The sequence below is a fragment of the Astatotilapia calliptera genome, chromosome 2 (assembly GCF_900246225.1).
Source record: "Astatotilapia calliptera chromosome 2, fAstCal1.2, whole genome shotgun sequence".
Taxonomy (NCBI): Eukaryota; Metazoa; Chordata; class Actinopteri; order Cichliformes; family Cichlidae; genus Astatotilapia; species Astatotilapia calliptera.
Window position 1 is genome coordinate 1,627,793 of NC_039303.1, and position 27,688 is coordinate 1,655,480.

The window sequence follows — 27,688 nt, forward strand, 5'->3', positions numbered from 1 at the left end:
TTTGAGCAAAATGTAAGCTTTTTATTTGAGACACTGGGCAGTACAGGATATTTTATACAGACAGGAGCATTCTTAGAACTTTAACTGCAGTAAATCATGACGTGATTCATGTAGAAAACAAATGTGTAACATTTTCTCAGTCTTGGTCTTAAACACTACAGCTATCCTCCTATGTATTTTTTTTAAATAGTGCACTGACTGTTTTGGTGTGATTTACATCTACCATCTCTTCACCAGAGACCCTACTGAACAATGTGAACAATGACAACGAGTGAGGCATCTTTTACACAACCGAAAGCACATTACAAGCAACATCATTCATTTAAACATGTTCCCTGTTAGCTTCCTGCTGTGCTCATGAGCACCACATGCTGTGTAACACCAGTCCACGTAGCTGCTGTGTCTTTGCTCTGTAGTGGACCAGGGAAGGAATTCTGTACACAGTTCTGAAGAGCCCATGAGATAACGTGGCTGGTTTATGGCTAAACAAGCAGGAAGCGGCTAAGCCTCAGTTCTCCTCTTGATCTCACTGATAAGATCTGCTCTGGATATATCGACCTGTGCACAAACAGCAGAGGGGGGGGGGGCAGCAAGATAACGTGACGTGTGTGTGAGCATTTCTTTATGTGTGTAATTACAATGACTTGGTGTGCGTGCATCATACCTCCTCTCTGGTTGCCACTACACGCAGCTTCACCACTCCATCCTTCAGCTCCTGTTCTCCCAGTATAGCCACGAGGGGGATTCCTGCTTCCTCACAGTACTGCAGCTGACTCAGCAGTTTGGGGTTCTTTTTGTACATCACCTCAGCCTGCACACACACACACACACACACACACACACACACACACACACACACACACACACACACGCTCTTTACTGTTCCGATGTCATCTCACCAGTACACATACAGTGGTGTGTTTGCCTCCTTCATGATTTTGATTTTTTCCTGTTTGTCACACTTAAATGTTTCAGATCATCAAACGAATTTAAATATTAGACAAAGATGATATAAGTAAACACAAAATGCAGTTTGTAATATTTTTGTCTAGGGCTGCTCAATTAATCGAATTTTAATCACGATTACGATCTGGGCTTTCAACGATCATTAAAAATGACTGAGCCGATTATTAGCCCCTCCCTCGTGCTTTACTCTCGCGCTGCTCCGTGTGGTAAGTCAAGCGCACCGCTCTCCATTTCGAACACGCGTCACAACAATTAAGAGGACCCGAGGGAAGCTCGGAAAGCTAAGCAGAAGTTATTTGGAGAGGAGAGTGACTGCTGTTGGTTGAAAAGAGAGGTAAAAAAACAAAACTTCAGTGGTGTGGAAACATTATGGGTTCAGTCAGACGTGGATCAAGTAGACACAGTGTGTAAACTTTGCTACGATGTAGTAGCTGCACCACAGAGCAACACTGCAAAGTTCACTAAACATAGATGTTTACATTTTTCATTTATTTCTTATATTGCAAACATTTGCACTGTTATCAGTATTTGCACACTATTTTATATTATTTTTTAAAGTCATTGTTAACCCTTTAAAGCCGGTCAGAGCAGCACGCTCCGTTTTGTGTAACTATTTTTAAATCCCTGTAGAACCTGAACCGTGTAAGCTAGCGCAATAATTTGTTTTGCATATGAAACCGGAGGAGTTGTACTTACATCTGATGCCATCAGCTTGTCCTCGGTCATGGTTTCGTTCCACATATAGCTTTGCAAAAATTGCATAAAAAGCGCTTGCAGCAACAAAAACACAATACTCCAGAAACACGCTTTGCCGATCCATCAGCTGTTCGTAACACTTCCCACAGTGAAATGATGCACCTGCTGTTTTCTTTGCAAATTTGCATCATAGGATTGTTTTTTCGTTTTTCCTGCAGTATATAAAAATTGCTGTATCTCCAAAATAAAACTATGAAGACACTCAAAATAAATTTCCTGTGGTGGGAAACTATTTTTTGCAACTTTTTTTGTATTTAAAGTTTTGAGGGATAAACCTCTTAAATTTCTCCAAGTAGAAATATATGTAAACAAAACAAAAGCGATTTTCAATATTTTTTTGTAGTTTATTGCACTTTTTTGCAATTATTGTTGTTACTATGGACTTAATGCAGACATATTATTAAAATATGGGCTATAACAGTTGTATTGATCTATAGCAACTTGAAATGCTCCCACAAATGGCACTACAGCCTGTAAAAAAATAATATAAGCTCTGGTGGACTTGGTTATATAGTAGGTCTTAAAGGGTTAAATAAATATCGTCAAATAATCGAGATCTCAATTTCAGTGAAAATAATCGTGATTATCATTTTTGCCATAATCGAGCAGCCCTATTTTTGTCTAACATTAAATTTGTTAGATGATCTGAAACATTCACGTGTGACAAACATACAGTAAATCAGGTAGGGGGCTAACACTTTTTCACACCACCGTAGTCGATCGCTGGTCAATAGACAACACGGACATGTGCTGTAATGCTAATGACTGGGCTGTCTTACCTGTCTGTGAAAGCTGCCCTTAAAATTGTTGATTTATGTGTTGTGTTTATTTATTCATTGTCAGTCTTAAAAAGCTTCCACCAGTTGTTAATAATTTCTTGATTGCATAGTTTAAAAAATATTAGTCTGTGGGGATGGAGAGCAGCTGGCCTGCTCATTAAGACAGGCTTGAACATAATGACTCCATCATAATTATGACTGCAGTATCTGGTCTTTAAGTGATGACATATCAACCCTGCTTCAGTCTTTGTTAAGGCTGTGGTGTTTTTAACATGTTTTCATGTTTTGTATCTTTCAGTGGTTCCCAAACTTTTTTTGCTGGGCCCCCTTTGTTTTACAAGAAAAATGTTCGCGCCCCCCCTCCCCACGTGCACACACGCACTAACACATCCTCCAACCACACACGCCCATATTTTGCTCCATTGCAGTTTATTTCACACCTCAAACATTCAGTAAACAATTAAGCAAATACAAGTAATCTGCAATAACTTACAGGTAGTAATAAAATAAACTACTAACTCTGTCACGCTGCGTCCGCACCTACACGGGTATTTTTGAAAGCGCAGCTGTTTCGCCCACACTTAAACGCCGTTTCGAGTCACCGAAAACGGAGATTTTTTAAAACCCCTTTTTTGTGTTTACGTGTGGACGAGGAATACAGAGTTCGTCACGCAACGCCAAAGGTATGTGTTTTGTTCCACGTCACGCTGTGACCACGTTATTGTTTACATGAGATGAACTGCAGAATGATAGAGACGAAATACTGTTAATCTGACTGTCTGCAGGTTTTACAGGCTTACATACAGTTACTGTCCCTCCATTTACAAAGGCAGAGGCGTCACCGTGTGATTATTTTACGTGTAGTTGTTTTTTTTTCTGTGTAATAATATTCAACATCAATACATTTTTCAAAAAATGCTTTTCTGTGCAAAATGGGTTCAAAAACATAAACAGCTGTGGGATCCTGTTTGTTTGAACCGAGGGAACAAATCGTGGCAGGATCAGCCTGATGTTATTTGTATCCTGCTGTAACTTTACTGTATAAAGAGCAAACATCTCCAACATGTCAGGACTAGTTAGTCATTACAACAAGTGTTTGTGAACTAAAGATCAAGAATGTGGGATCCTGTTTGTCCGTGATTTGAAGAGCCCAGCGCTGCTCCTGATGCAGGGAAAACCAATCCTGGTGAAGCCAAAGGGAAGATTTGCTTCACCATATTTTCTAGTCTTTGGTTTGGAAACATATTCAGCGACGCTTCATCTCCTGCTTTGCGTTTCTGTAGGCGCCCCATCAAACACTTGTCCATGATGCTAGCAGTGTCCAAGTGTTCTTTTTTTCTTTTCATACCGCGCCCCCCCTGCAATGGCTCTGCCCCCCCACACACACACACACTTTGGGAACCTGTGATTTATGTTACGCTAACATAGCTGTGTCGCTAGCGGTCACGTAGCACATCATTATATAGCAGCTAGCCAAACTTCAGTAACCCTACAAACGTCACTGCTGTTTAGTTTTCTGTCTTCATTTATGTTGGAAGTGATAACAGAGCTGTACGTTTGAATTGTTTCAGAAATCTCTCAGTAAGAACATGCTACGTCATGTCTAGGTGCAAACTAGTGAGCTAACTTCCTGCTAACTTTATTTTATTTTAACTTATTTTGTGTATCATTTCTGGCATGTCAAGTGTACACTACTTGGTGTTCAGCTGGGAGTTGTTCTGAAAGTGCTATATAAATAAATTGTTTGCTTGCTAACTTCTAACTCCGTTAAATGTAATAACTTCTGTGTTCATGGATGCCCGGATGTTAAACTTAATTGTTACACCTGGTAAAGCAGCAACACTGATGATTAAAGATGAATTTAAACAGTGTTTAACTCTCAGTGATGCCACAGTGTTCGTTTGACTTTGGGAGCTGAAGCAGAGTTTGGACACAGAAACGGCTGATGAAGTCAGACTTAAAGACCGGATAAAGCAGCCACACTGCTCCCCCTGGTGGATACACAAGGTACCCAAACTCTTAGGGTGGGGTTGTTGACAGTATCTCCCCCCTGATCTGTCCTGACACCCCCTGCCACACACCTACCTTGATGCCAGCATTCCAGAGCTCAGAGATGAGTTGCAGTCTCTCCTCCAGCAGGTTCTTCTGAGCAGATGCCACCATGATCTGAACTTCTGTGGTGCGCACCTTCTCCGGTGAGGCCTGAACAATAAAACCATGTCACTGTTGAACTTGTGCATCATTCACAGAACAGTAAAGCTGCTCCAGCTTAAATTTTATTTCACAGATATCAGGCGAGACATTACCTCAGCCTTCTGCTCCATGATGGAGAAGATCCTTTCGATACCTATGCTGACACCCACACAGGGGACTCTCCTCCCCTTGGGGTCGAACATGCCCACCAGGCCATCGTATCGGCCCCCTCCCGCCACGCTGCCCACGCTCACACTCTCTTCTGCATTGGCGCAGTTTTGAGCTTCATTAGCGGCTGAGACTGCGCTTGCCTGAGTCAGCACGGCTTCATAGATCACTCCAGTGTAATAGTCCAGACCCCGGGCCAGACTAAGGTCAAACACCACCTAGAGAAGGCAGAATTTCAAAGTCCGTATCCAGGCAGGGAAGAATGAAGAACGGAAAAACAAACAAAAACAACAGAGAGACGAAACAAAAGCCCCTTTTCCATTTACCTGCTCGGATTCACTTGCCAAGGTTCACTCAACTCGGATCGACTGGTTTTCACTTACAATCGAGTACCACCTAAAGTGCGTGATTGTTGCTATAGCAACATGGCCGAGCGTCCCGTGACATAATTAGTATGCTAATGGTACCAGGTACCATGACCTAATGGAAAACCCTGAAAACCAGTAAGGGTGTGCTAGTTTTTCACAGGGTTGCATGACCAGTATAAAACCTTTTTTGTCCACATGGAAACCAGATCATTGCTATAGAGCACTCATACTGGAATCCTATACCAGAGAAATCCAAGATCAGTTTCTCACCTTGTCTGTGACATGGAAGAGCTGTAGGTACTTGAAGAGCAGTTTGATGTCTGAGAGGCCAGCGCAGGCCTGCTTACTCTGAGACATTTTATGGTCCTGAAGGAGGCGCTCAGCCAGGTCCATTCCACCTGCATTACATCCAGCACAGTCAGTCTGTGTGTTGCACAAGCGATTCCCTTGGCATGCTCTATTTCATCATTGTGGTGGTACAAGATAAAATGTTTAATGTTGTGTTTCTGAGTCTGTGGGAGTGCAGCATAAGCTTGGACCACATTTTATTTGATGCTGAAGAAAAAGAGCTAAAAAATGCCTCCGCTGAACAGCTGACAGTTCAGGTCACGCTGATTGTTCTACAGACATCAGCTGTGTGGATGTTGGGCACAGTCTCACCCTGCATGCTGACGTACTCCCCAATCTGGTCGGCAGCCTCCTCTGACAGGCCCTTCTCATTCACCATCTCTTTCTTCACGTCCTCCCAGGACATCTAGAGGAGGACACGGGTAAGGATTTCAATTCAACTTTATTTATATAGCGCCAAACCACAACAACACGGTGCTTTATAGTGTAACATAAAGACCCAACAATAATGCAGAAAAAAACCAACATGAAGATGACCCTGTGTGAGCACTTGGTGACAGAAGAAGGAAAAACTCCCTTTTAACCAGGCTCAGGTAGTCCATCTCTCGGGTAGTCCATCTCTCGGGTAGTCCATCTCTCGGGTAGTCCATCTCTCGGGTAGTCCATCTCTCGGGTAGTCCATCTCTCGGGTAGTCCATCTCTCGGGTAGTCCATCTCTCGGGCAGTCCATCTCTCGGGTAGTCCATCTCCTGTGACCGGTTGTGTGTTTGACTAATGACTAATGTCAGAGTGGTGCATAAACACACGGTGAGTAAAAAGAGGTGAGAGATGGAGAAACGCTCAGCAGCCTTGTAACGAATGACCGTGAGCAGCAGGGCTGCAATCATTGCAGGCATAGACGGGACTACAGCACAGTCCACGTTTGTTATATTTACCAACATAACATGGCAGCTCTGTGGAGCACTAGTGGCGTTATACCCATCTGCTGATAAGCCACACCCTCATCATAACCTGCCAAGCACCGAAGCACTGAGCCTTGTATTTAAAGACGGTTCAACACAGAGCTCTTTGGTGACACCTGGTGCCAAAAATATGACGAGCAGCTTGAATCTACAACTTGAAGTGAAGTGCTGCATTATGATTGGCCACTCAGAGCTGAAATGACAGCTTCTGTTTAACATGATAATGTGACAGTTCAGTCTGACATCGGGCTGATGTGGTGCTTTTTACCTTCCTCATGTAACCATGCACCATGGTGTGTTCTCCCTCTGCTTGGGACTTCTTGATGTTTTGTATTAATATATAGTGTTTGTTTTTTTTAATTAAGTACAACACGATGTTACAATAGGTTGGGAGTATGCTTGTGCAGTGAAGTCCCTGCCTCCATGTGATACGTTTAGATATACTGCAGCTGTGTTTTCTTACAAATTATAACTCTCATTATGTCGCACACTAGTTCGCTATCTGTCGCAAAAAAAATCACCAATGATTCAATTCGTTATGTCTGTGAAGGTTCTCAGTCATCCAGGTCATCGTAGTCAAAGGAGCTTGCAAAGAAAAGCGTCTGGACTTCTTTAAGTTGCTTGAAAACGTTTCACCTCTCATCCAAGAAGCTTCTTCAGTTCTAAGGTCAAATGATAAACCTAGTGGGAGTTTCCCCCCACAGAGGGACAAAAGGACCCCTGATGATCCTCTAATCGCCTGAGCCAAGGTGTAAACTGGGTGTGGGTCCCAATCAGCCAGAGTTTCGGGTGTGTTCATTGTGAAACCTGGCCCCACCTTATCATGTGAATTCCTGAGATGAGATGGCCCAGGATGTGAGTGGGCGTTAAGGCGTCTGGGAAGGATCTCAAAACTGGATTATAGATGGCAGAGAGTTGGTGTCGTAAACCCCGCCTCTGTTCAAAGATGGTCGCTCACAGTGGACATAGATGCTTCTTTCACTCCTCTTTCAAACCATCTGTCCTCTCTGTCCAAAATGTGAACATTGGCATCCTCAAAGAGTGTCCTTTATCCTTAAGATGCAGATGGACTGCTGAGTCTTGTCCTGTGGAGGTGGCTCTTCTGTGTTGTGCCATGCGCTTGTGAAGTGGCTGTTTGGTCTCTCCAATGTAGAGGTCTGAGCATTCCTCGCTGCACTGTACAGCATACACCACGTTGTTAAGTTTGTGTTTTGGCGTTTTGTCTTTCAGGTGAACCAGTTTCTGTCTGAGTGTGTTGCTGGGTCTGAAATACACCGGGATGTCATGCTTGGAGAAAACTCTCCTGAGTTTCTCTGATACACCGGCTACATAGGGGATGACAATGTTGTTGCGTCTGTCCTTCTTATCCTCCCTTCAATTCGTCATTAACCACTGAATCGGGGGTTTGACAAATGAAGCTTCAGATGTCATCAATCATGTGACTCTTTTCAGACGACCCTCGCCTCGGAACAGGGCTTCTGAAGCAGTGTGTTCGTTTTTTGGGCACGCACTGGAGCTTCAGCTTCAGACGGGACATCACTGCTACTTGTACTTAAAATCAGCACCCACAGTTCAAAATAATTGCACAAATGCAAACACACTTATCTAAACCGTGATAATCAATGACATTTGTGTGAATGGGTGGATGACTGTAAAGCGCTATAGAAATACAGGCCATTTACCATTTGTGGCTAATATCTCTTCATCTTACAGCATCTATTTCATCATACACTGAGGAGCTGCTCAAGTGCATGGAAGACAGGATTATAAATCATTAAAATGCTCTAATCAGTAAATATTTGAGTTCTTGGTAAATAAATGGTAAATGGACCGGTTCTTATATAGCACTATTCTACTGACCGAGCACTCAAAGGGCTTTAAAGTGGCTGAAGAAGAATCTTTCTTGATGTGCAAATGTTTTACTAAGTGAAGTTAGATGGTTGCAAAGACATCTGTCAAGAACATCCTAAGAATATAATCCACCCACTGTTATCATCTTCAGTGCCCTGTACCAACACAGAGCAGAGCAGCTATCTGAACGCTGCTCCAGAGGTCGATCATCTTGTTAATAATTTCACCTCCTCACTACGTACGACTCTGGATACTGTAGCTCCTGTGAAAACTAAGGTCTCTAATCAGAAGTACCTGACTCCGTGGTATAATTCTCAAACACTTTCTGAGTTAACTTCAATAATTACTTCCTCCAAACCATCAACGTGTCTTTTAGACCCCATTCCTACAAAACTGCTCAAAGAAGTCCTGCCATTAATTAATTCTTCGATCTTAAATATGATCAACCTATCTCTAATAATCAGCTATGTACCACAGGCCTTCAAGCTGGCTGTAGTTAAACCTTTACTCAAAAAGCATCTCTAGACCCAGCAGTCTTAGCTAATTATAGGCCGATCTCCAACCTTCCTTTATATCAAACATCCTTGAAAGAGTAGTTGTCAAACAGCTAACAGATCATCTGCAGAGGTTTATTTGAAGAGTTTCAGTCAGGTTTCAGAGCTCATCACAGCACAGAAACAGCTTTAGTGAAGGTTACAAATGATCTTCTTATGGCCTCTGACAGTGGACTCATCTCTGTGCTTGTCCTGCTAGACCTCAGTGCAGCGTTCGATACTGTCGACCATAATATCCTATTAGAGCGATTAGAACATGCTGTAGGTATTACAGGTACTGTGCTGCAGTGGTTTGTATCATATCTATCTAATAGACTCCAGTTTGTGCATGTAAATGGAGAGTCCTCTTCACACACTGAGGTTCATCCATCCTGATCCAGTCCAATCCTGTTTTGTAAGTGATTTCCGATCTGGACCTACTCTTCTGAGCCTGTGGTACATCTGAGGCGGATCTGATCCAGAGTCACATCTGATTAATCTCACTTCTTATTTCTTGTTGAGCAGCTGCACATAACATTTTCATGCAAATGGCATCAACATAGCAGCTCTCCAAGGAGACGCTTACAGTGCTGTTAGATTACATCAGAGGTGTCACAAATAAAAATGCCATTCCTTTTTACCTCCACAATACTGGTTTCTGAATATTGACAACTGGCAACATTCTCATAAGTACGAGGGTCAGGAGAACTGAGTATAGTGATTAGGAGAGTTGGATGTTCACTGCAGTAAGCCTCAGTACCTTGTCCAGTTTATCCACCGTTGAACAGATGGTTCGGAACTTGTCATCTGGAACGCCACACACCGCAAACATTCCATCAAGGATGCGTCGGTCGTTCACCTGCATGTAGAAGATGTGGTTAGAGAGACTCACTCACCACGGCAGCACTCAGCTCAACTAAGTGACAAACCTTAATACGAAAGTCTCCGAGGTCCAGCTCGTTGAGGATCTCATGTACAATCTTTAGACACTCAGCATCTGGGATCATGGCGTCGTATTGCCCTGCTATGTCAAAATCCTGAAACGCAAACACAAACACACATGTTAACCTTGTCACTTCTAAGTCAGTCATCAGTGGTGACGAGCAGCAGATGTCAGTGTAAACTGAAATAGTCAATAGATAAAATACATAAAAATGTATTGTGCAAAGTGTTGCATCATCTACAAAGACTGTACGACAGCTTTGATGCTCTGGTGTAATATGTCAGCAGGGTGACCTGGAAGGTGAGATTTAATACAGAGATCTGGAAGGAGCCAGTGCTGAGGATGATGCAGGAGGAAGAGATGTTGTGGATTTTGCTGGTTAAGAAGTCCAGGACCAAATTGTAGAGGAGGAAGCTCAGGTTGAGACTTTTTGCACCCGAGTCTGAGCCAGGAACAATCTGCAAAAACGTTTTTTCCTGTAGCCCACAGTGACATTGATGGAATCCTTTATGTGGGCCTCGACGACCCTTCTGAAGCACTCCATGGCGATCAGGGAAAGGAGTGTGGACAGCATTTAACAGTCACATTTTTTTATTACATCAGAGCAGTGACCGTTTACCAAAGTACACCAACCACCTGCTACTCCTCAACAATAGTTTTCAACATCTGTAGCCTCGGGTAGCTAGCTGTCACTACCCGATCCATACCGGAAACCCGATCGGTACCCCGCATGCACGAAAGGTGTCTACTTCCGGTTGAAGCGTTTTACGATAGTTACGGGTCAGAGTATCTGTTAAGATGTTAAGAATAATAAGTATCTCTTAAAATGTTTCCCATAATGAAACATTTCAATATAATGTAGACGAAAACGAAAAATAAAAAGATAGTTACGGATCAGGACTCTCCGATCCGTACCGCGCATGTGCAGGGGTTTTCGTCTTCTTCTCTTCGTTTAATGGCAGTTTACTCCCCAGTGTACGAGGATACTGCCACCTGCTGACTGAGCGAATAAACCCTATTGTAAACTGAATTAGCATCATTACAAACGTGTGTTAAATTTGATTTAGTGACAGTCGAGTGTGTTTATGCTTGTCTGTGTGGAGAGGATTGTTGGAATAGTGATGATGATGTGCGCTATCACTGTCAGTTGTCAGTAAACACTTCATCTGGCTGCTGAATCTTCACGTGACACATTACAAAGTCTGTATTATTAACTCTGTAATTAGGCGCCATTCTTCTTATTTTACGGCGCTGTTGTTCAATCGGGGGACGCTCTCTGTTGAGGAGAAAAGCATGAATTTGTTTGCATACGGATTATCCATTGTTTAAATGTCCCGGTAGTCGAAAAGGAGGCAGAGCTGCTGAGAAATGCTAGGAGCTAACTGGGCGCTAACCGTGTCATTCAAATATATTGAATGTCGCAATGTTGGCAAAGAGAGGAAGTGACGTAAGATTTGCGCATGCGGGGTACCGATCGGGTTTCCGGTACGGATCGGGTAGTGACACTAGCTGTAGCCTCGGGTAGCTAGCTGTAGCCTCGGGTAGCTAGCTGTAGCCTCGGGTAGCTAGTGGACTTTGAATCCTAGCAGTGAAAGGTAGTGCTACTTTTCTGGAGGTTTTGCTGCATATTGGGCAGTTTCTACATTAAGCACTGTTGCTAATGAGTGTTGAACGCGTGAATGCTTCCTGTTGGTGATGCTGGCAGTGCCTTATTAGTAAAGTGTTGCTACGATGCTTTGGAGTAAAAGCATTGCTACCAAACACCCGGACTACCTACAGGACTGTATTGCTACTGCTTGTGAGCTACTATACACTGGCATGTAGGGAACAGAGCGTTCTGCACTAAAATTCATGGACAGTGTCAGTTTAGCACAAACAGCAGGGCTGTCAACGGCTTCTGCTTGAATCAAGATTATATAGGGGACCCCTCGCCCCTCCTCACACAGGCATCACTGAGCCAGCCTATAGGGAGCTGTGATATTTGACCTTCTGATGAGGTCAGAGTAGATATTCCCATAGTGAGACAAAATTAATGCTATGAAAAAGAACTCAGTCCATGCCATCTGCAGTTGACTTACACACTGATAAAACTCTCTGTAACGTCCCCGGGTCATGGCTGGGTTGTCACGACGATAGACCTTAGCAATGTGATAACGCTTGATGTTGGTTATCTTGTTCATGGCCAGGTAGCGGGCAAATGGTACCTGAAAGAGGGCGGGTCAAGAATAACAACACCACAGAGTAACAATGTATTGCTACTTTCATGACAATGTAACCTTTTCACAAGCTGCACTTGGTTAATAAGAAGCCCCGTTCATTTAACTGCGTATTCTGACTCTGTTGAATGCTCAGTCTAAAGTACCACCACTCTTTTAATCCTTTCTAACATTTTTGTGGAAATGCATGAATGAGAACAGTACAGTTGGCTGTGTCTATTTAAAGGATACAGTGAGGTCATATCTGAGGGACAGCAGCTCTCCTCCTTGGTCTTTGAGATCGTAGATGAGCTTGGAATCTTCTCCATATTTCCCCGTCAATGTTTCCTGTGCAAACAGACAAATAGGTCACTTCCGTGCAATGTGTTCCACATTCCTGCAAATCAATTGCGTGCTGTGTGGTCAAATGTTTGTGAATGTTGAAGGCATTTCACCTCCTTGTGATCAGTGTGTCAAAAATAATGTCTCACACAGAATATGTGATATATAATTCTCATAATTAACATTTAACAATATAAACCTACAGGCTACACACCAACACAAATCCTAGCTAACAACAGGTATAAACACAAAGTCAACAGCACAAAGCTTTAAAGCAATCGAGGAACTTGACTTCCGGTTGCGCCGTAAGATGGCGGCCGAGAGCTCCCAGTCATCTCAGCAAAAATGTTATTATTTATTTTGTACTGCTTTCTATTTCTGTGCGCACAGCGCGATCATATACGCGGTATGACGGACAAACGCTTTTGGAGCAATGTTCGTCAGCCAGTTCGGACTTTACAGCAGGTTTCGACACCGTGGATGCCTGGGATCCTTCATTTACTTGCGCGACGCCGTGGGAAAACAAAGAGTGGGAAACGCGCCAGAGTTTTGAGCCGATCCCGACAGAGAAACGGCAAGCCAACTCTGCCCAGCATCCTGCTCGCAAATCTCCAGTCTCTGGACAACAAACTTGACGAGCTGCCTGCACGGATTAAACACCCAAAAGACATCAGGAACTGATGCGTTCTGGCCTTCACGGAGACGTGGCTGGAGCCCAGCGTCCCCGACCGCACCGTCACGCTGAATGGATTCACTGTTTACCGGGGAGACCGAACGAAGGACTCAAGCAAGAAAAGGGGAGGAGGGGTGTGCTTTATGGTTAACTCTATGTGGGATAGAGATGTGTGTATCTTAAAAACTTACTGCTCTCAGAGCCTCGAGCTGCTGAGCATTAAAGTCAGGCCTTTTTACCTCCCGAGGGAGATCAGCTCAGTTCTCCTCTCAGCTGTTTACATTCCCCCACACGCTGATAAAGCTTCGGCTGTGGACGAACTGTATGACATCATTATTGGACCTGAGAATTAAAATCCTGACGCTGCCTTTATTGAGCTGGGAGACCCAGCTTTTGGTAAGGCAGACCATTGTTCCTGCTGCTGCTGCCTGCATACAGACAAAGGCTGAAACAGGTAAAACCAGCGTCCAGGGTCATCTACAAACGGGACAGTGAGGCTGAGGAGGTCCTGCAGGACTGCTTTGAGACAACTGACTGGCAGATATTTGTGGATGCAGCTGATGGCAACATCAATGAACTCACAGGGCAGGGATAGCTCAGTAGGTAGAGTGGTGGCCCCATGATCGGAAGGTCGGGGGTTCGACTCCACTGAACGGCTACCCTGAGGTACCCCTGAGCAAGGTGCCGTCCCTACACACTGCTCCCCGGGCGCTGCATTGGTGGCTGCCCACTGCTTCACTGGGTGAATGGGTTAAATGCAGAGGAACTATTTCCCTATGGGGACTAACACGCACACTTTACACTTTACACAGACTCTGTCATTGGATATATTGGAAAATGCATGGACGATACCATCACTAAAACCACCGTCCGCATATATCCAAATTCCGGGGAATTTGGACGAGAAGTTGTTAAGCTGCAGACGAGCTTAACAACTTCTATGCTCGTTTTGATGCAGACAACAGAGAGCAGATCCTCTACCCTCATGAGGACAGTGAGGCTGTAACTAACTCTCAAAACAGAAGCTGTAAGATGGTCTTTCAAAAGGGTCAATCCTCACAAAGCTCCGGGACCGGACGGCATCCCAGGCCGGCCTCTCAGAGTGTGCGCCGACCAGCTGGCAGAGGTGTTCACCAACATCTTCAACCTCTCCCTGAGGCACTCAGTGGTCCCCACGTCCCTCAAAACATCCACCATCATTCCTGTTCCTAAGAAATCTGTGGTCTCCTGTCTGAATGAGTACAGTCCTGTTGCACTGACATCCATCATCATGAAGTGGCTCGAGCGGCTGGTCAAAGGTCATATCTGCTCCTCCCTCCCTGACATACTGGGCCCTCTTCAGTTCTCCTATCGGACAAACAGAACCACAGAGGATGCCATCGCCCTGGCAATGCACACCTCCCTCACTCACCTGGAAAAAGGGAATACATATGCAAGAATGCTCTTCATCGACTACAGCTAGGTAGGGCTGCCACGATTAGTCGACTAGTCACGATTACGTCGACTATCAGAATCGTCGACGACCAATTTGATAGTCGAAGCGTCGTTTGAAGCTTTGTTAGATCCCAAAAGACGCAGGAATAAGTAGCAGGATTTAAGAGTGTAATAACGGACTGAAACAGAAGATGGCAGCACTGCATGTACAAGGATGTCAGCTGCCGTTAAACCCCGAAGAAGAAGAAGTAGCTGTGTCCCAGAATTCATAGCGCAGCCCAGCGCAGTTTCCAACAATGGCGGCAGCTAGTTAGTTTTAATGTTACTCTTATTATTCTTTCTGGGTCACAAAATAAACGTTTAACATATTTTCAGGCGAGAATGTAGCTGTGTAAACCTCAAATATCTGCTCAGTTTATCAAGACACCACATATTTTCAAAAGCGCTCCGACGTTTTCGGAGACGTCTGTTACCCACTAGCTCGTTAGCGAGCCGGGGGCAAGGCTAACTAGAGCCGTGAGAACACCGGACTCCCGGCAAATCGTTTTCAAACCCACCGCCGTCTTTCACTCCTCAGGTTAAATATATATGAGTCACTTAGATAACTTAAACATGTTATTGTTTGGCTTTTTTCAGTATTTTATTTGTTCCTGAGTAAATCGGTTTGGCTGAGATTAAAGTTATAGTTTTTACACAGCTGAATAAACGTCAAGCAGACAGCTGATTATCAGAAGTGTGAGATGCTGGAGAATTTACTCCGGTGTCCTGTTATATTTTAGAAAGCAAGGAGTTTATTAAACTTCACCGAAACAATCTGAAAACTTCATTAAAATTGAATAAACTCTCATCTTGTCTTTATTTTTAGTTAGCACCTTAAACACTTCAAGCTGTAAGCTAATGATAGTTATATAAGAGCAGATGCTGCTGGTGCAATAAGCTGTAGGTTTTACGCTCAATGGATGCATGCTCTGATTAGTCAACTAATCGCAAAAATAATCGGTGACTAGTCAACTATCAAAATAATCGTTTGTGGCAGCCCTACAGCTCGGCATTTAACACCATCATCCCCTCAAAACTTGCCTCGTAGCTCGTCGACCTTGGGCTGGGAACACCGATCTGCAGATGGATTCTAAACTTCCTCACAAACACGCCCCAGGTGGTGAGAGTTGGTAAGCACACCTCCTCATCACTCATCCTAAACACAGGAACGCCACAGGGTTGTGTGCTTAGCCCCCTCCTTTATTCCCTGTTCACACACAACTGTGTTGCTAAACATGAGTCCAACACCATCATCAAGTTTGCAGATGACACAACCATCATAGGCCTCATCACAGACAACGATGAGACGGCCTATAGAGAGGAGGTGATGGCGCTGTACGAGTGGTGTCTGGAAAATAACCTGACTCTCAACATCAGCAAAACTAGAGAGATGATAGTGGACTGCCGGAAACGACCAGTCAGGGAAGACCAGCCCATCCACATCAACGGTGTCAAGGTCAAAAGGGTCAGCAGCTTCAAATTCCTTGGAGTCAACATCACCGAGGACTTCTCCTGGACCCTTCACACAGACACTGCTATCAGGAAAGCTCGCCAGCGACTCGACTTCCTGAGGAGGCTGAGGAAGTTTGACATGAACGCAAATATCACCTCAAATTTCTACAGGTGTGCAGTCGAGAGCTTACTGACGAGCTGCATCACAGTTTGGTACGGAAGCTGCTCTGCCAGCAGCCGGAAATCACTACAGAGGGTGGTGAAGGCAGCAGAGCACATCACTGGCACGAGGCTTCCTGCCATTCAGGACATTTATCTTCAACGGTGCCTCCACAAAGCACACAGCATCATCAAGGACCACAGCCACCCAGCACATCAGCTCTTCTCCTTGTTACCATCTGGCAGACGTTACAGGAGTCTGTCTGCTCGGACTACAAGACTCAAAAACAGTTTTTACCACCGAGCCATACGACACCTCAACCACAACACTTAAACACACACAACACAGTCCACAGGACGCACTCAGAAGCTACCCTGCAGCTTCACAAGTACTCTGCACAATCTGCACTGGTCACTCCACTTTATTGGTATTTATATTAGGCAGAAAATGTGCAATACTGTACCAACTGTTCAGTCTGTACTGCTGCTCATTCCTGCCACTGTGCAATATCCCCCCCGTCACATTCCTATTTAAGATTTTTTTTAGTTAATCACTAGTGTGTACATATATTTATATATTTATTAGGGGTGCAACGATACTCGTATCGATATTGAACCGTTCGATACAGTGCTTTTGGTTCGGTACGCATATGTATCAAACAATACAAAATTTTTTATTTATTTTATCAACTTTCCTTCTGACGATGCTGTCTGTGTTGAGCGCTCAGTGGATCTGCGCTCGACAGTGCAGCCTAGGCGGAGTAGTCGAAGGCAGATTCCCTGAGCGCAGGGCAAGCTAGCGAGACAGAAGTTAAGCTCTCCTTGCAACATGGCAAACTGAACCTCCCCCACCCTCATTCAGATCTGGCCTTTGGAATTATTTTGGTTTTCATGTGACGTATGAAGGTAAGCGCGTCATGGACTAAAGTAAAACAGTATGTTGGATGTGCCACGCAATGCTCAATTACATTGGTGGGAGCTAGTGTGTTAGCGCAGTTAGCTCGTTAACGTGTTGACGCCGTCCAGCCCCACGCACGGGTCTATCCGCAGTAGCTCGTTAACGGAGATTTGCCGTGTTGTGGCGTTAACGTCATTTCAGATTAACGCTGACAGCACTAGTGGGAACACAACGAATATGACTGCACATTTACTCCGACATCATCCTAGTGCAAAGACAAGTGGAAGCAGACAAAAACAACAAGCACGCATGCTACAAACTTTACCCGAGTCATTTAGACAGCCGTTAGCACAGGATTCTCCTTATGGGGACCTGATATGTTTAATATGCTGCTGAGAATATAGCCCAGAAGAAGAGTATAGTATAGCTTTTATTTTGAAAGAGCCATTTCTCTGTAATAAACTCTCTTTTCCAAAGATGAGTGATTCCTCCGTCAGATTTATTTTTTTATTTTTTTATTATTTTGTTGTTTCAGCAACATTAAATTTAAAAACTGTACTTTTGAGTTAAAATATATATTTATAATTTTAATAAATGACAAATTAAAAAAGCATGAACATTTTTTTTTGTATCGAAAAAATATCGAACCGTGACACCAAAGTATCGAACCGAACCGTGAATTTTGTGTATCGTTGCACCCCAATATATACATATTTAGTCTGTTAACTGTTAATCTTTTTTCTTTTACTATATTTTATTAATATTTTGCTCTTAACCATTTTTTTTCTACTGTACCATTCTGCTGAGTGACTGTCTTCTGCTCGTCAAATACATGTCATTGCAATGTTGACCCTGTGCTAACTTGCATATGACAAATAAAACTGAAAACTGATTAGCACACTGTCTGTATCCGGCCTTTAAGCCTGACGTCATTAGCTGTGTCTGGGCCCAAAGTCAAACGAACACTGCGGCATCACTGAGAGTAAAACTCTTAATATCCAGTTTAACAATAGCCTTAAGTTTAACATCCAGGCATCCATGAAAACAGAATTTAATACATTTAACGGAGTTAGAAGTTAGCAGGAAGTTAGCTCGCTACTTACCACCTAAACATGATGTAGCATGTTCTGACTGAGAGATTTCTGACAAAATTCAAACGTACAGCTCTGCTGTCACTTCCAACATAAATGAAAGTAAACAGCAGTGACACTTGTAGGGTTACTGAAGTTGGGCTAGCTGGTATATAATGATGTCCTACGTGGTGGCTAGCGACACAGCTATGTTAGCGTAACATAAACAGTGAAGCTGGAGGATGAACGTTAACTTTTTTCCACTCGATAAAAGTTAACTTGAGGGTTCCCGATGGTTTTAAAAGCTGAGCTTTAAAATGAATAGCGGTAATAAAAACCGAGAGAGGCCGACAGTGATCACTGACTGTTTTTAGGGGCTTTTGAGATTAAATAGAACAAGATACAAAGCATTAAAACATGTTAAAAACACAAAAGCGTCATTAAACACAGGGTAGTTTGGGCCCGGAAGCAGGATTCATCATGTCATCACTTAAAGACCGGATAGGTGCTTGCAAAGAGCCGAAGTTGTGTTAGCGGCACAACTTCGTTATTTAGCAGTTAGCTGTTGTTTCGGTCCTGAATGCAGTTTGCACTTCACCATTGCGCTCTGGTTCTTTTGTGCAATAAAAATGAAAGTAGTCAGCTAATTGTAGCATAAGTACGAGTGGAACCGATAAGCGGGATTGAGAGTCTGGCAGACTAACAATTCCAAGGAATTGAACTACTGGGAACCGGTTTGCTAAAAGAACTAATACCCGATTCCCATTCCTATTTTTCAAGCAGCAAACTTGTTAAACTAAGTCAAACTCTACCTTTAGTTCAAAAACAGGTGTGTCGATGGTCTCGGCTCCATGTCGTTTAAAGCAGCGGATGATGGTGTTGAAGACTTTTTCTCTGATGGCCATCTGTTTGGGGTTGTAGTCTCTCGTTCCCTGACAAACACACATTGTCAATCAAATAATTCTATTGTGAGAATATGTATGCACTTGTTGTTTGTTGTCATTTTTTTGTTCAGCATCCTCTTTGTAACAGATTTCACCGTGCGGTAACCAGTAACCACTCAGCCTACCAGAGGTTGTAAATGGTCGCTGTCCTAGGCCTGGGTGACTGAATCCATGTAACTTTTTACATTAAAAAGAAATCTAACTTAGAGCCACTGGGGTTGTAACACACCATTGGAAAGCTTACCATACAGACATTTTCTGGTCCTCTAGAAGAGATGTGATTGATTAAAGGATAAGCAGATATCCACATAAAGCATCATGTACTTTGATGACACAATTTGGGGTAGTCTGATCCTTGCATTTTTGACTACCGACACTAAAGTTTGATTCGTTAAACCCACTCTTATGAAGGGGTTCTTTGATCTGATCTTTGGTAACAAGCTATCTAGAGCTATTATATTTTTTTAATTATAATGCAGCCACTTGGTGCCAATGATCTCACAGACAGGCTTCTCTGTAACCAAAGCTACGCCTGCTTCTACTTACAACAAGCTTTTAATCAAATGGTATGTGCCCGAATATAAAGGTAGCGGGTACTTTGCCATTGAGAGCTCCTTTTATTCCACCAAGTCCTGCTGAGATAGTAAGATAAGCTTTACACATGTGACATAAAGTTAAATGGTTGTGTTTGTCTTGTCCTAATACAGACGATACCAGGCCTGTGCCACAGAATATTCTGTAAATATAAACGTGTATTTCCTTAAATACAACAGTACTTTAATCTTACCTTTGGTGTTTTAAGGACAAATTGGGTTTTGCCATCATCTCCTAACTGAGCCTTTAGTGCCAGCAGTTTAGCTACCTCTTCATCAATCTGCATGAGAACACAGAACAAAATATAAAGTGTTCAGAGGTTTTATACTGTATTTAACAACTGTAGCGTGAAAAATTATGAATACATCTTGTCAAATAAACACATGGACAGCAGCCTACCTGAGCCACAGTGATCCCAGGGAAAGAGTGAAGAGATCGGACACATGTGGGAGCCCGAAAGCCCACCAGAGCGGAGCAGGCACGAACCCAGATCATGCCCAGCATGGTTATTCCACAGTGCAGGAAAATGGTATGGATTTCAAAAAAAAAAAAAAAGTAAAGTAGGACCAAAAAAAGATCAGAGTGCATCAAGAGTGCAGCATAATCCAGTGGTGTTGTACAGAGCCAGCCGCAGCAGCCAGTCAGGAGGGTTGGGTTAACCAGACGGTGAAGTAGATGGTGGAGATGATGAATCGTGTGACAGGCCAAGGTCACCACAGGTCAGGCAGGAAGAACAGGAGAAAAGTGGTAAGCAACCCTATCACTAGGAGAGGGTGGGGCATGATGCATCATCACCACAGTGAGGAGAACAGAACACGAGATGCAGCAAGTCAATCACAGCAGCCCAACAGCCCCCCACCCACCCGGCAAACAAAGTCTTTCACTAATGTGATAAAAACTGATTTAGACGAAAAGTGCACAGATGCACCTCTTGAACTGTTTAAAAAAATCTATGATTCCTTTTTTTCCCCTGTATTTGTATAGCGCTTTCCTTCACTTATTGTCCACAGCCACAAAAAGTTGGTTAACATGTCTACTGTTGCTGCTTTAACCTGTTATTGCATTTAGCAAACTCTACCTGTCAGCAAGCATTTGTAACTTAGTCTCAATAAATCTCTATGGTGTCATTTTCATAAAGCGAGTCAGAACTAACATCAAACAATTCAGATAAAAGACAGGAAATGGATGAGACTGCTGTCTGAACGACTCGGCTAAGGCATCTTCTCTGAGAAATAAGAATATGCTCTATGGTCCAGTCTAGAAGATTCCTGAATAACACAAAGGGCACGTTTTTAATTCATGTTGTTCTACGAGGATTTATGACGGGCTAAAACAAACACTGGCCCCTAGAAGATGTCTTGATCGTCTTAGTGTTTGCTAATAGTAAACGCTTCTGCACCGTCCCATACATTTGGCATTTATTGTGGTATCAGCTACATATTCTCAGTGGTCACAGGCTCTGATAATGCCCGTGTTAACGCATGCGTGTTATTGCATCAGCTCTCCTTACACATTTCCATAACGAGAATAAGAACGTTGAAAATCCACGTTTTAAAGCCGTGAAGAAAATAAAAAGCTATATCATTGTTATCTAATTCGTTAATTCATTACATAATAGGTGCCAACATGCATGTTAACATCCGCTAGCTAACTGGGCTGAATGAAGGAGGCCGGACCGATTAGAGCGCAGGACTTTTCCTGTAAGCTAACTCTATGGTGGAATAAAAAAAACTGGCTTTTGGGAAGTGTAGTCTCCTTCTCCCTGAAACCTGAATTTAGCGGATATTGTTTTCTAAATATAAGCGCCTTCCATTTTTTCGGAAAGCCAAGTTATTGAGCATCATCTATGTCGAAATGAGAACTGATTAATAATCATATTAGACAGTACTGAGTCAGATGCTAACAGCATGTATTCCAAGACCGAGAGCTAAACTGCGAGTATGAAAACCTTCTACATGTATTATATAGCTAATCTAGCTAGCAAACAACCAATCAGTTAAAATGCCGAAGCATGGCGCAGCATGCTGTAACTCACTTGTCTTAACATCATAATTAATATTAAGAGTAAATCTTAGTACGGACCTGCTCTTTGCTCGCCTTCTCTGATTTTAACTTCCGGACGACTTCCCCTTGACTTTTAATCGCTTCTTGTATCTGAGCCTTGTCTTCCATTGCTTTTTCTAAATGGTTTTATAGCGCTACCTACTTCACCGGCTACCTACAGCACATACGGACTTGTAACTGTCAACGGAGCATAAAACGGAAACGGAAATAAACGCAATTTCCGATTCATCATTCGTGATGTTCCCGTGTGTCTTTTTATGTGTAATTTCTTTACTTATATTGGTAAATAGACTTCAGTAAACAGGATTTACAAAGGGGTTATACATGAAATTCAAAGTTTCCTGCATTTCAAGTATCTTTATTACTCTGTGTTAGGGACATACATTATAACCGATCCGGTCACTTAAAATATGTTTACTGTAACTGTTGTTATATTTGTTGCCTTTTCTGCTTTACTTTTGGTCAGATTACTCTTAAAAAATACATTTTTAATGTCAAAGAGATTTTTAACAGCATAAAGGATATATAAAAGTCACTGCCAAAAACTAATTGCAGCTTCTACCTTGTGACAGGAATCTTGTTGGTGGCTCAAGATGACTTGATATCATTCATGAGGGATATTTTTGAAATCTTTTTCACATATTATAGACCAACAAGTTATTTATAGCTTAGTTACAATCACTTTTTGGCAAATACCGGTAATCTGTTTTTGGCAGACAGGAATTCATTAGTTGGGGACACCAAGTTTATGACCTTGAAATTGATTCCATTACTTTAGGAGGAAGGGGGAGTGAAATACATTTTCTTTGTATAACCTTAATTGTCCCAATTTCAAATGATTTTAGAATAAGGTTTCTTTTAGCTGGATTAGAATAGATTTTGTTTATCAAAGTCGTTCTGATCACTTTGTTTGTGCACCTGCAGTCAGAAAAGTCCTGCGATGCGCAGCTGTCACTCTAAGAGAAATTTAAGAATGCGCTCTCTCTTCTTCGGGTTATGACTGTCTGTCATACTGAACATTTGCCTGGTGGACCCCGATGGGTCAATTGAGCTGCGCACCCGTTGTACAAGGACTAACAGCAGCCCATTAAACTCTAATTTCAGGGGTTTATTTTAAGTTTACAGAATATAACATCTGGTAAGACGATGAGTTTTACTTCTCACTGTCTGTGTTATGTGTATCCATTTATCGTGTATGCTACTTTGCTCTGTGGACTGTAAAATGTTTCAGTGTATTCATGAAATAAACCAGAATTTCAATGTCTGAATCTTTTACTGTTTTTCTGCTTTGTTCACTCCAAGTTTGACAAAACCCACAGCTCACAAACATCGCAGCGCAATCTCAGTGTATTTAGCTGCTTTTTCCCTAAACACAATCAGCTGACTGAGAGAAATGCCTGTAGTCATCCACTTTGGTCACTGTGAATGTTGAAGGAGCTTTGTTCCATAGACACCTTATACTAGTGTTTCCTGCACTTAATCCAACACTGCTATGTTCTATTTAAACCCAGATTCCTTTTATAGTTTGCAGTGAAATTTGTTAAACCGTTGCTTAATGGGACAGAAGTACACGTCACTCTTTACTAACACATTGTAGATGAGTTTATTTCTGAACAGCACAGCTAACAGCCTCACACACAGTAGATTTTTAAAGTTGTTGTGTACAATGGTTTAGCCACAGAACTAACTTCCACTTTTGATAAAGATCACTCCACCTGCATATTTCTTGAGAAATGAAGCGTCTTTATTAAGCCCTTATTTATAAATGTTTACACAATAATAGACACCGTGTGCTCTGTGACATTGTAGTCTTCTACTTCTGCTTCCATTGGTTTGCATTTTAAACTCCCAGTCTCTCAGGTTGTTATGAACGGCTTATATTATTTAGAAAGAATCAGTCTTTCAGAGAAACATCAGCCGCCTCCTTTGTAACACTCAGTGGCGTGTCTAGAAAATTTTTGTTGGGGGGGCCAGGTAGGGGCACAGATTTGGAGAAGGGTGGCAGATGTAATTGGCAGATAATGTTTAAAAAAAATTTCTACCAACCGTTAACCATAATTCAATAATCCTATAAACCTAATAACCAAATGCACTTTTAACTCTTATTAGAATGAGATTTTAACCACTACGGTGCAAAGTTTTTAGATACTGCGTTGATAAAGTACAAGAGATACAATCAGTGCTTTGTCAGTGTTTACTCAGCATTCAAGGACAGCAATATTTGCATAGTATTTTTACTGACATATAGTGCACATATGTTTTGGACAAAAACATTTTTGAATATTAAAATATGAACATTTGTAACATACAATTGACAAATTAGCCAATTCCAATGTAAAACTTTCTCTGCCTGTTAAAAAAAGAAGATAATCTTCTCACAAACTGGTGTTTGATTTTGAAACAGGAAAAAAGTGGGGAAACAACTGAAAAGACTAACATTTGAATAAAACCTGAAAGCAAGTAAATACTTTCTATGCTGCCTTATGGTAAACTTTGGTAATATTGATAAAGAACAACACTGGCTGATGATGAAATACAGTCAGCTGGCATGGTGACACTGCCAGTATTAACCTGCAGGGCTGGACTGGGACAGAAAATCGGGCATTTTGACTACAGACCGACCCACCAGGTAGTAAAGCCATGAAGCCTTTGACTGAAAACAAACGCTGTTGTGACAGTGATGTACAGTCTTGTTGGTATATGTATGATTTCTATACATTTTACGTCAGATAAAAACTTTGGTTGTAAGATTTAGATAATTATTTAATAAAAACTAGGTATTTTAAATGAGAATAAGAAAGTATTTCTTTGTGCCCACCTTTCCCTGTTAATGCCCTACCTGCCCCCTGGCTAAACTTTGCTAGACCCGCCCCTGCACAGTTACCAGCTGTCAGCTACATAAAAAAGGATCCTGGTGTTATTTGTCTCTCAGAAACAGTTCATAACTTCAACTCATTCATGTGACCTAAAAGGTAAACCTGTTTCTCCATCACCTGTTCAGCTCTGTAAGGACATCTCCTGGTTTCATGTTTCCCTCTCACCACATATCCAAACCGACATCATGACCAGCAGCTTTACAGCTGTGGCTCCAGCAAACATCAGCTGATACTAGAAATTAATATTAAATAAATTCTAACAACAGCTGATCAAGCTTAAACGTGCTGCTGTTGTTTAGCGCAACATCTGCTGGTTTCCTGTTTCTGGTGCAAAGTGGGCGATAAACAAACAAGAGAGAAAAGCCGATCAGCTGATCATTGATCAGTTTCATGATTGAAGTAGCAACAGGAGAGGGAGGGGGAGAGAATGAGAGAAGAGGCAGCTGTGCAGCATAAAGACAGAATAAATCCAGCTTTGTGTCTTTTTTCCATTCTAGCTAAAGTCCGGGACAAACTGCGTCTCTTCTCAGCTCAATACGAAACATGTAATATTTTCTCTGAATGAGGGACCATTCCATTTTTTTAAGGAGCCGTTGGCAACTCTACTAACCTTATGAATAAAATAAAGTTCACTATCAGTAACATCATAGCACCCACCCAGCTGTATAAAAACTCTGTCAAACTGGCTAAAACGCAGTATGAGTTATTGCAACTGACAGTAAAAAGTCAGCAACATGAAAATAAACTCCACCTAAACTTAGTTTATATCTGACCCAGATAGACTGCAGGTCATAACTTCTTACCTGAAGTTCAGTTCACCTGACACTCGGACTGGCGGCTGCCTCGGGTCTCTCCTCCTGCCTCCCCTTCCCTCATCCACCTGTTGCCTCTGTGGAAGCCCCGCCATAGCCACCACCAAACAACGGAGTTATTTCTACACATCGACCTGCATCTGGCCAATCCACCACCTCTCATTGTTCATGCCGTTACAAAAAAAATAAAAAATAAGTCAAATAAGCCCGATGGCCAGTCCAGCTATGTTAACCTGCAACCAAATCTGCAGCTCCATACAGCAATGTTACGACTTAGATTATATCTTATAACTCATAACTCTTATGTTAGCTGCCCTCAGTAGCATACTGTCTGAAATATTCGACGGCTGCAATAATTCTTTAAGTGTTATTTTTTTCCTTGGTATTCTAATTTCACCGAAGTTTACTAAACTCAACAAACTTAATATTACTTACCGGGACATTTATTCTGTCCTCATTTTCTTTCACCGAAAAATTGTTTCCTGCAGTGCCATCTTTCGTGCTTGGCTCTCCTACCTTTGCTAACGTGATGCACATAGCGCAGAAGCCGATGCTGCATTCACTTACACTCGGATATCTGAGCGTCACCGTGAAAACATAATCGGACATTTGATATTTGATTGAATTTTATTGTTTTGCCTTTGGGGTGGCACCTGGGGTGGCCAGTCTGGTTGGGGGTGTGGCCTGTGCCCCCCCAGGCCACCCCGCTGGACACGCCATTGGTAACACTCTGTGACCATCCACAGCTGTCGGATTTTCACCACATCCTCCCCCACTAGATTGTCGTATGCCTCGGTGATGGCGTCAAAGGCTGGGAGTTTAAAATGCAAACCGATGGAAGCAGAAGTAGAAGACTACAATGTCACAGAGCACACGGTGTCTATTATTGTGTAAACATTTATAAATAAGGGCTTAATAGTGTCACCACCCAGAAACGGATCACCATGTACCCCAACCAGAAGCCTTGGATGAACCGGGATGTTCGTCTCCTCCTGAAGGCCCGCAACACTGCCTTTAGGTCAGGAGATGCACACGCCTACAGTACAGCCAGGGCTAATCTAAAGAAGGGCATCAAAAAAGCCAAACACCATTACAAAAAGAAGGTAGAAGAACACTTCTCCAACTCCAACCCCCGACGCATGTGGCAAGGACTCCAGACCATCACAGACTACAGGACCACCAAACCCTCCCCCGCATCCTCTGATGTCTCCTTCCTCAACGAGCTCAACAACTTTTATGCTCGTTTTGAGCGAGGGAACCCCACAACCACAACCAAAGCAGACGTGACGCCAGACCACCTGTAGCTCCCGTTAGCCACCACGCGGACAAGTTCTTGTTTACAGATGATTTATTCAATGTTCGGCGACAAGATCACTCAGCGTCGTCATCATCATCATCATCGTGAGAACTACCCAAAGAAAACAATTGCAATAAGCAACATGTTTACAATAACTCTTATCACAGTAAATCCAAACAATAAAGGTATAGACACATAAATGCCCTTTTATGGCACTTTCATTGAAACTGAAATTAACAGAGGCACCCTGAACACACCTCATTGCCTGCTGTAGCCAAACGGGAGAAAGTCCGTTCTTCGCGCGAGCCGCTACTCCTCTCAACGGTGAGTCCACAATTGGGTTTAATTTAACTTAACTTAACTTATGTGTTCTTTAAAACTTAAGTCCAGTTTAAAGCAGTAGGACGATGCAGCTGAACTCACAGAGCGCCATGCTTCTCTGCTCTAGTGTCACCACAAACTCAGTCCGTGCTGCACGTTACTTCCGCTACCACCAATTACAAAACAAAGTTCCACAATTAAAGGAAACTTACAAATATAAACACAAGAAAAACATTGGAACACTTCACTGTTAGTTACACCACCAACCTCTGACTCTCTCCCCCACCGATGTAGGAGCGGTGCTGAGCAGGATCAATGTCCACAAGGCTGCAGGCCCTGATGGCATCCCCGGGCGTGTTCTCAGAGCGTGTTCTGGGGAGCTTGCAGGAGTGCTCACAGACATATTCAACCTGTCCTTGGCCCACGCTGTGGTACCGGCCTGCTTCAAATCCACCTCCATCGTCCCGATACCCAAAAACTCCAACCCATCTTGCCTCAATGATTACCGCCCAGTAGCACTCACCCCCATCATCACTAAGTGCTTAGAGCGACTGGTCCTAGCACACTTCAAATCCTGTCTCCCCCCCACCCTGGACCCCCACCAATTCGCATACCGCCAGAACAGGAGCACAGAGGATGCAGTCTCCATCG

General features: G+C 42.9%; 1 protein-coding gene across 4 annotated transcripts; it reads right to left on the reverse strand.

The window, feature by feature from the left end:
* On the reverse strand, positions 1-27,288 carry hars (histidyl-tRNA synthetase). Of its 4 annotated transcripts, none has more exons than XM_026181388.1 (14): positions 26,974-27,288; positions 26,718-26,827; positions 19,861-19,947; positions 18,942-19,061; positions 12,315-12,410; positions 11,946-12,071; positions 9,854-9,961; positions 9,685-9,783; positions 5,891-5,984; positions 5,501-5,628; positions 4,808-5,080; positions 4,587-4,703; positions 665-811; positions 1-558 (listed from the first exon to the last, which is right to left on the reverse strand). In XM_026181388.1, exons 4-14 carry the CDS (start codon positions 19,032-19,034, stop codon positions 502-504), a joined length of 1,338 nt encoding a protein of 445 aa, XP_026037173.1. In that variant the 5' UTR covers positions 19,035-19,061; positions 19,861-19,947; positions 26,718-26,827; positions 26,974-27,288; the 3' UTR covers positions 1-501. The 4 variants fall into 4 exon arrangements, with proteins under 4 accessions (XP_026037173.1, XP_026037154.1, XP_026037180.1 ...); XM_026181369.1 differs by lacking the exons at positions 26,718-26,827; positions 26,974-27,288 and adding exons at positions 20,067-20,430; positions 21,750-21,812; XM_026181395.1 differs by lacking the exon at positions 26,718-26,827 and having other exon boundaries at positions 26,974-27,056.
* Positions 27,289-27,688: the final 400 nt, after the last annotated feature.